This window comes from Cydia fagiglandana, chromosome 14, assembly GCF_963556715.1.
Source record: "Cydia fagiglandana chromosome 14, ilCydFagi1.1, whole genome shotgun sequence".
NCBI classification, from domain to species: domain Eukaryota; kingdom Metazoa; phylum Arthropoda; class Insecta; order Lepidoptera; family Tortricidae; genus Cydia; species Cydia fagiglandana.
The window spans coordinates 17,602,509-17,612,535 of NC_085945.1; the positions used below are offsets into that span (position 1 = coordinate 17,602,509).

General features: G+C 34.5%; 2 protein-coding genes across 2 annotated transcripts; both read left to right on the top strand.

Annotated features, from left to right (window-relative positions):
• The first annotated feature begins 587 nt into the window (after nucleotides 1-587).
• On the top strand, nucleotides 588-2,646 carry LOC134670561 (uncharacterized). Its single transcript, XM_063528368.1, has 3 exons — nucleotides 588-910; nucleotides 1,298-1,423; nucleotides 2,324-2,646. The coding sequence occupies exons 1-3, from the start codon at nucleotides 635-637 to the stop codon at nucleotides 2,639-2,641; spliced, it is 720 nt and encodes a 239-aa protein (XP_063384438.1). The 5' UTR covers nucleotides 588-634; the 3' UTR covers nucleotides 2,642-2,646.
• A 1,126-nt stretch (nucleotides 2,647-3,772) lies between these two features.
• Nucleotides 3,773-8,079, top strand: LOC134670562 (GDP-D-glucose phosphorylase 1). The gene is made up of 6 exons (XM_063528369.1): nucleotides 3,773-4,028; nucleotides 4,293-4,428; nucleotides 4,751-4,901; nucleotides 5,398-5,500; nucleotides 6,680-7,154; nucleotides 7,513-8,079. Exons 1-6 carry the CDS (start codon nucleotides 3,843-3,845, stop codon nucleotides 7,620-7,622), a joined length of 1,161 nt encoding a protein of 386 aa, XP_063384439.1. The 5' UTR covers nucleotides 3,773-3,842; the 3' UTR covers nucleotides 7,623-8,079.
• Nucleotides 8,080-10,027: the final 1,948 nt, after the last annotated feature.

The window sequence follows — 10,027 nt, forward strand, 5'->3', positions numbered from 1 at the left end:
GGAATAAAATACAATGAAATATTTTGCCTAAATTTACTAAATAAGATAGATTAGGATTTTTAATCATTGTGTATGTTGAAAACTACATCGTTTTATAAGATTTTTTACTACTTATAGAAAGCATTATTAATATTTTGTACCTACTATTTTGCAGATATCTGTCAGTAAGAAAATGCATTCACATATCCCTATAAGCTCCAAATTACTTAACGGAGCACTTGGCATGAAAACTTAAAGTACTACGGTCCTACTCAACACTTTGTTAAGCTCGGCGGGAAACATATGAACTTGTGACGTCATTCAAATCATTCAAGCTTAGTTGAGCCACACAATGAAGACGTTGGGACATACGAAAGAAAATTGTTTATCTACTATACAGACAATGAAAGTATTTTTATAAGGAATCGACGATCTCTTTTGTACTAAATTAATTTATTTAGTAACAATATTAAAATAAAACAAATTTTAATAACTACACTTACAATAAAGACATAGTAGCAGTTTTAAAATAGGCTCGAACACTTAATTTTTTTACCTGGCAAGGTTTTTTATGTCAATGCTGTCAAATAATTTGGACGATATGCAGTTTGTTTCATGTTTGTTTACATCAGTTTTTATTCAATAATAAACACAAATGATATCAGATTTTGCCAAAGAGAAGGTCTTCTGGACCAGAAAGATGAATCTCAAATTAGTAAAATACATACAGAGTAAACCCAACATCTGGAATCCGAAGCATCCCAAATATACTTCCGTGGAGTATAGGGACAAAACTTACGCAGAATTTGCAGAGAAATACGGCAATGAGTTCACAGGGCAGGCTGTGAAAGACCGGTGGACGAATATTCGGTCTACTTTTGCTAATTATGTGCGGAAAATTACCGCCAGTCGGGTGAAAGGCGACGGTGAGGCAAGTCTATGCAGAGTTTGTTTACGTCCTTATATCTGCTTTATTCCGACTACTAATGATAGATCAATTTATGATTTAACACGATAATATATACGATAGTTTATGAGATGCCAGGAAAATCGAAATATTTCCCAATCCTTTCAAACATAATGATCATTTGATCAGTGAAATGTAGGTACTTAGCCATAATTTTTAATTGATTATACTGAACACAATTTCCAGTCTCGTTACTAGGTCAAGTAGGGTACCATTTGAAAGAGTTTGTGTTGCATTGCAAAACATTTTTTTAATGATTTAAGCTTATCATAATGTAATGTTATTAATTATTATCATTTAGGAACTCACTAAGATATAAATGTCTTTAAAATAATGAATTTTAAATTTCAGGAGTATAAAGTCAACTGGCCTCTATGGGAGCCCTGTCAGTTCTTAATGAAAGTTAACAGGAGAGCCAAAGCTGATACATCTACTAGTATTGCCGAGGAAATTGAGGATGTTGTTGATGAGACAAAGGTAAGATTCATTTGGATGTTTCTATGTGGTACAGTAAGATAATTTTGAATCCTTTGGCCATTCCTAAAAGTTGTGTTCTGCCACCAATTTTCAAATTATTTAACTAAAACAATACAAAATTATAGCTGAATTTTATTTAAGTATGATGGTAGCCGAATATAATAAACTAATTAAATTAATATGAAAAAAGTTACTTAGTGTTTAAGTACTGAAGTAATTTTGACAATACAATTATAAACAAAATGTACTTAGTAAGGAAATTTGGGGTCATCCATTAATTACGTCACATGTTTAGGGGGAGGGAGGGGGTCAAGAAAATGTGACATATTGTGACATGGGGGAGGGGGGAGACACAAACTTTGTGACGTCACTTTAACTTCATCAGTAACCGAAAATTTATTTAAATTATTTCGTTCGCTGTACATTTAAATAACAAGTTTTTAAAATGAAAATAGTTTTTAATCGTTTAATTTTCTTTCCTAAGCAGTTTTGGGTTATAAAATTACTAATATTTATATCGTCAAAAATATTTTGATAAAATATGAATAATACTTAGGTACTTACTTAATTCGATTTGGCGATTTCGTAGAAAAAATGTGAAGTCACACTAGGGGGGGAGGGGTTTGCCAAATGTGACCAAGTGTGACAAGGGGGGGGAGGGGTAAAAAAACCTAGAAATTGGTGTGACGTAATTCATGGATGACCCCTTTATAAGAGGTATTGGTACATGATTCTGATTTATGACTCATTTTGAAAAATAGTAAGAGGTTTCTGTGGTTTTTATTAGTGTAAAATTATACTACAATATTTATGTATTTATTTATCAAGGAACTTACTGTTCTGTTGTGTACTGTATTATTATTGTTGTGTTGTTGAATCATGTCTGTGTCTGCTTTTCAGGACAACAGTCAACTATCCACCAAAGAAGATGAATGGAGTAGTGATGACAATGACGCAGTCTCAGATACTTCTGCTACAAACACTAACTGCACAGCTATAGCTAATAACTTAATTACTGTATTCAAAGGAGTCCAAAATGACGCCTTCGGTCTAGACAATTCTAGAAATGCAAAAATAGGCAGAGCAGTGAATAGAAAACTGTCACAAATGAATTCTTATGATGCAGCTACGATGTCACATAAAATTATGGAAATATTGTTGCTCTATGATGCGAATAATCCATTGAACCCAAATACATTAAAGTCTGATTATATGTAATTAAATGTTCTTTTTATTTTAATGCTCTCTTTCATATATAGTTGGTCAAGCAAATCTTGTCAGTAGAAAACAGCGGCAAATTTAAAAAATGTAGGCGCGAAGGGTTATCGTCCCATAGAAAATTTGAATTTCGCGCCTTTTTCTACTGACAAGATTTGCTTGACCAACTATATGAGGGATATTTTTTGAAACCCTGCATAAATTTCATATTATTCTCTGCATTTTTGAGTTCAGTAGGTTGCCCATTAAATTTATAATTCATTAATGAAATCTGTTTTGCAGTTTTATTTTCATAGTAGGTAAAATTATTTTTTCAAGACCGCGAGCCGCGAGATTATTCCGGTTTCGTGACATTCGTTCTTTGTTTTGCCTTGTCTGTGGTTGAACCAAGGGCCCAACGTTTTCTGTTCTCTTTCACGACGCAACAACTAGTATCATTTCTCTCTCCTCGCTCTTTTAAAATGCTGTTTGTCAAAAAAGGACAACCATACTGTTGACAAGTTGGACTTCAAATCAAGTGTTGCCTTTCTTGATGCACCCAGGCTGTGTATGTGTGCGTAAAAACGTATATGTGTGTTCTTTTAGGGATGTGAAAAGTCGATTTTAATCATGTTATATATCGATAAACGCTACACAGCGGAACGAAATAGGGATTAATTGAAGCTTCAATATCTTCGTTAAACATAAACATAATTGAAATGCTAATGGATAATGAATATATTATAATATAATAATATAATTCAATTATTTCGGAACACCTATTTTAGGAGGTATTTATGTATTTTAATTAAATATCTGAACTTTCCCTTGGTTCCCTGCTGGGGCGTGACTATAAAATTGTGATCTGATAACCACGATAAAGAATAAAAGCGTTTTTGGTCATTTTAGGTATCGTTAAGCCTTTGAAGTAAAATTAAAATTGCAAGATATGTCGATAGTTTATCGATATGACTTTATCGACATGGCTACAGCAACGTGGGCCTCATTGTTAATCGTACACTAAACAAAAGTGGCAACAGTGACAGCTCGCTGAGACACCGTCTTTATATATTTATAAGTCTGGGTTGAACAGCTGTGCTATGGCTGTGCTTGACACTGTCATGATGACACTGACATTTTATATCCTTGTAAACTTTGTAAATAATATATCTCCTTCATTTAAATTATTTTAAGTTTAAATATTTAACTTTGTTAAGTTATTATGTTCACTTTAAAAATTCCTTCAAATTGTTCAGAGAGTGCCCAAGAGATTTCAAATATCGATAGCAGTCGCTTCAAACAGTTGCTTAAAACCAAATGGGACGAAATTCACGATCAACCAGATGTTTTACGCTACAAAGTTAATAAAATGAGAGAAAGAATTGTGGATAACAGATACATACTATTGGTAACCATCTATGTTTTCTATATTTTCGCGTATACACATATTTAGAATAGAATAGGGTTAGTTCAAGGTAAAAAAAATACAACACTTACGTGTTGTTGTGTTGTGTGTGTTACCACAACATCATATAAGCCACGAAATGTTACCGACTCAGCATGGTGCTAGCCTGGCTGGGCAACCGCTGGTCTTCCGTCGGTGCCAATTTAGATTACAACAAACATACATATAGATATATATTATGTAAGGTACCTATCTTTTTTTTTCTAGTTGAATCCTGACCGTGGATTCAAGAGAAGGGAGCCGGAGTTAATAGACAGTATCCACAAGCTGTACAACCCTAATGAGTTCAATTTTAACAAAACATCATCTAAAGAACATTTGTTTACTATGCATGAAAACAACAGTTAGTATTTCTGACCCTTTCATTGTCATATCATTTTTTCTGTATGAATTCTTCTGTGAATTTCTTTAATAATGCTTGAGCAAGATAATAGTCATTTGAGTAATATTTAAAATAAAATTCAAAGGCTCAACTAAAAAAAAAACATTTTTAATGACATTTTTTTGGATAAAATCAAAGTATTTTTGATATCTGTATATAATTATTAAAATATTAAATTCGTCCGTGATAACAGATTTTCCTTGTGTTTAAGTTTTAAAAAAATATTTATAATCAAATCTGAACTAACTAATCACAAGTTTAACTGCTTGATTAATATTTTTAGGCGCAGACACACACTTGTTCCTAGTAAATGTGAGTCCCATATCCCGGTACCACACTCTGCTGTGCCCGTCGGTCAACAAATGTCTGCCACAGGTTGTGACTGAAGACAGTATTAGACTGGTTTTAGATGTCAAGTTCTTGGCGCAGGATCGGTGAGTTTAGGCAAGTAGTCTAAGAGAGTATATGGAATAAAATAAGAATAGGTAGAATATGTTTTAGTCTGTTCGGTTTTTTAGTGTTCCATACAAAACTTTTTAGAATAAGAATCAAACTGAATACAGTGTGTTTAAATATTAACCTAGTATACATTAGTAATAATAATACAAAAAATTTCAAAATTTCACTAATACTTACTGTATTTGTCTGAATAAGGAAATTATTTATATTATTAGTAAATTATTTTATTTTAATAAATTATTTATTAACTATAACAAATGCACATAAAATTTTTCAATTAAGTAACAAAACTTATATACTTACTAAATAAAAGTAAAATACATGAGAGTGTAATACTTAGCTCAAATTATATGGTAAAATATCCTATATATTGGTACCTGCTGCTATTATGTTTGTTCAGTTAATGTTTTTTTATGAACAAATAGCTTCTTGGAATACAAGTTTTATTAATCTTATTTAATTGAATTGCAGTGATCTAAAAATTGGTTTCAACAGTCTCTGTGCTTTTGCTTCTGTGAACCACCTACACTACCACTTGATGTATGAAAAGAATAATTTACATGTTGCAACCGATGTAAGTAACCTTGCTTAATTTTGATCATATGCTTTTTCATCTTTAATAAAAACACATATTAAAATGTAATAATGACTTGACGAGCATCTACTTTGCTATTTCATAGATTCAGGCACACTGGCCCACTGGCACATGCTTTTCAATAAGTATTAAGACTGAATAATTTTACGGTTTAGACTCACTTGTTTTAAGTCACTCACGCGACATGTTTCGGAGAGCCTAGGTCTCCCTTCTCAAACACTAAGTGCCAGTTGCACCAACCAAATTCAACAGACTGATCAACGTCAGCCGGCGCGCCCCGGCGCTTTACTATGAAACTTTCCATACACAAAAATTTTGCGAACTCTTTAACGATACGAACAGTTTGGTGCAACCGACCCTAAAAGTGCGAGCAGCGTGAAAGACGCGCGGTGGCCGGGTATCGCGTATAGTCCGTAGCATTAGAAAGAACTTCGCAGAAGTAAGCTTGATGGTTCCAAATCCGGCACTTTTAGCGGTAATAATTTGAAGTAAATTATATGTATTGACCATGCTACATTAGATAATTCAATAGCTTTTAACAATTAAAGAGCCTGATAAAAACTGCACGCTTGCTTCTGTGGAGTTCTTTCTAATGCTAAAAAAAACGAACTATAGGTACAAGCGAGTCTAAATTGTAAAATTATTCAATGTTAGTATGTCTCACAACTGTTTAATTTGAAGTATACAGTAGCATATTTTAAGTAGCTCTTTTTTGATACATATGCACTTTTATTGCTGTCTTTGCTAATATCATAACGATACGAGTGATACGAAAATGTTTAGTGAGAATCGAGGTATCGTCTTGGGTGGTCCCATTCGTTTTTCGTCTAGTTCTTAAATTAGTCCTATTCTGCTTTCGTCACTCATTCTATAACTCATTGAAAGCCACCGACGATTGTGACGAATGTAGAGTGGGTGACGAAAGCAGAATAGGACTAATTTAAGAACTTGACGAAAAACGAATGGGACGACTCAAGACGATACCAGAATCGAGTAGGCAAGTCATTCAGTAACTTAAGTTAAGTTAAAGTCCGCTTTCATGAGTTGCATGATTTTATTACATCGTAAGTTGGTTATTTTATTAGTTGCTTACCTACAGTTTAATAAAAACGTGTTAATTAAAATTTATTTAATCAGCGAGTTCTTATTTTGTTACAGAAATGCACCTACTTAAAAGGTCCCCTCTACATAATAAATAACGTCGTCCCAGCATTCTGTTTCCAAGTGACAAAAGAAACGAAAACCAAAGCAGTTAAACACATCTTTAAACTGGCTGAATGTCTCGTATCTAAGTCCATAGGACATAATATATTAGTTACTGACGGGGAGCCTGTGGTAACAGAGTGTAAACATGTGGTACCAGAGTGTAATAATGTGGTACCTCGGTGTAATGATATGGTACCAGCCTGTCAGAATGCGATACCAGACTGTAAGGAAGTGGTACCTCGGTGTAATGATATGGTACCAGGGTGTCAGAATGCGGTACCAGACTGTAAGGAAGTGGTACCAGGGTGTCAGGATAGTGAGGTGGTGAGAGTATTGGTGACGCCGAGATTGAGCACTGCCGGTGTTAAAATGTTGACGTCGTTCAATGTGGCTGTTTTGGAGCTGAGCGGATGGTTTCCTGTGTACAGTAAGTAATTATCTTATCTTAGCTTATCTGAAGTTTAACCCTTTGATCGCCAATTATGTAACTAAGACGCGTGGCTACAGCCCAATATGAACCTTCGTTCATTTTGACAAGGTTCATAATGACGCGCTGCGCTATTAGGCGTAAAGTTCAAAAGGTTAATGGAAATAGCGAAGAATGTAAGCAAAACAATTCACCTCAATTAGGTTCATATAGAACCTGCTCACTAAATTTCACAAGAATCTGTTGTGAACTGCGACCTGTAGAGGAAAACAGCTGGACAGACATACGAAAGCGTTTTTGCTCAAGCTGGAACGAAGACCTTCGCTTTCGCTCGGTCAATTATTACTTTTTGTTTCAGACCCTGAGTATTTCGATACATTCAGTGCGGCAGATTTGGAAAAAGAATTGAGTAAATGGAAGTTACCGAATTTTGAAGAATTATGCGATGAAGTTAAGTTATTGTATTAATTATATGTGATACCCACGTGTTATAGTCAGACCCTTTCCTTTTTGTGTAATATATGTATGTTTATCCTATAAATTTTGTATGTATTTATATCCTTTATCTTTCTGGTACCTTGTTGTACATTTTGCTGCATTTGTCACCCTCTTTTCACTCTCTCCTCTCATCTACTCAAAGGTTAACTGGAAGAGATCCCTCAAAGGGATAAGTTCGCCTTTGTACTTCTTGCTAATTGTATGTTATTTTTAATATGTCTTTTTGTACAATAAAGAGTTTACTACTACTACTACTACCGTAAAACTGCCCTCCTAACGATAAGTGCAATAACTAATTTTGAAATCTCAGTCGCTTGTGTGACATATTGTATCAGAACAAGGTATATTATTTAATGATAATTTAATATGAGTTATTGCACTTATTGTTAGGAGGGCAGAAAAAGTCTGCAGCGATTTTGATAGCCCACGCAGTGCAAGTGTCATTTTAAACGTCAGACTTCTATGAAATTATGACGTTTACATAACACTTACACTGCGTGGGCTATCAAATCCACTTTGTTTGGTGCGACTATATTTATGTTTATATTAAAAGTACAAATTAAATTATATAATGAATTACAACATTTTGTTTAACAGTATGTACTTATAGGCAAACTAGCGACCCGGCCCCGCTTCGCACGTGTTAAACCCTTTCTCGAGAATCACTCTATTGATAGGTGCATCTGACCTTCCAACACAGAGGGGAAACTATAGGCCTTATTGGGATTAGTCCGGTTTCCTCGCGATGTTTTCCTTCACCGAAAAGCGACTGGCAAATATCAAATGATATTTCGTACATAAGTTCCGAAAAACTCATTGGTACGAGCCGGGGTTTGAACCCGCGACCTCCGGATTGAAAGTCGCCCCAACTAGCAAAATAGTCGTATAAAAATTGATTTACTCAGCCTGTAATCGTATAACAGCCGAGTTACGGTTGTTGAAGCACCAATATATCGTATAATAGCGGTTAACTCGACTATTTAGCAATTTTCGCTAATTAGTGCTATAATCATGTCGTATAAACGTTTATAGCACTATCTTTTAGCACTTTTATTCCACCTTTTAATAAATGCTGAGTTAGCGCTACTAAATCACTTTTATTCAGCATAATTGTTCTATTAAAATCATATAACAGCTATAGATTAGCTAATTGTCTGAATAAGGCGCTTTAATACAACTGTTACTTAACTCTCTTCTCTGTTGCTATAAAAGCCTATTAAAAGCAATCAAATAACCATTTGGCAACAATGCTGCTGTAACAGCGCGCTTATATCATAATTCGGGTAATGGGGTTCAAACCGCTGTTATAGGAGCTGAAGTGTATTTACAGGTTTTATTCAAAATGTATTCAGCTTAGAGTATTTTTAAAGAGTTTTGAACTACATTAACAGCACAAGTCAGCCATGTTGACGTTTCAATATAGTCCGGTGGCCAACTGCATGAAACCCTACCTGACAAAAAAATAGAATAATCCTACTTTGTAGGGGTAGCTGGCTTTTAGTAGCATCAACTGTTCTTGGTCGGCCGCGGCTTAATTTGGAAAATTTTGCGCTAGTGGCAAAATAGTGGCACAAAAATTCATAAAAAAAACCCCATCGTATAATAGAATGAAACTTGCATGGTAGGATAGCTGCCTTTGAGGACAGCAAAACAAAACTGGTCAGCTACATCCTGTGTTGGCAGGTTCTTGTGTCCGACCGAATTTGTGGTACCACGTGACAGCTACAATTTACCTCATCGAAAAATAGAATCAAAACAACTGATTGTAATACCTACATTAAATTTGTTGACATATGTCTTGGTCGGCCTCACCTTAGCCTGACAGCGTTTTCAGTCCGTCCGCATTAAAAAAAAAGTCAATGGCAGCTATCCTACCATACAAGTGACATTCTATTTTTCGATGAGGTAAATTGTAGCTCACTTGGTACCACAAATTCGGTCGGACACAGGAACCTGCCAACTAGAGATGGGTAGTGAGTAAATACTCACGGGTAAATACCGAGTAAATACTCAGTATTTACTCAATATACCCGTATTTACTCGTTTATACCCAAATTGGTGGGTATAAACTATTTAGAGTGCTGAAAGGGGCATATAAATTTGAAATATAGGTGTATTTTGTAAGCCGCTACTGGATTAAGTACTCAAAATTGTAAGAAATGTATTTTTAAGAGGGGCACTCCATACATGTAACTAATTGTCACAAAAAAAATTTTCAGAAACCACCAACGTGTTGCACATCATTAAATGGGTCTTTAAAAATAACTGGAATGTATCTAAGAACATTTTTGGATAAATTGAATATTTTGGAAAAAAAACCGTTTCGAAAGGCCAAAATAATGTTTATCTCTCTATAACTTTAGACCCAAAGTTCA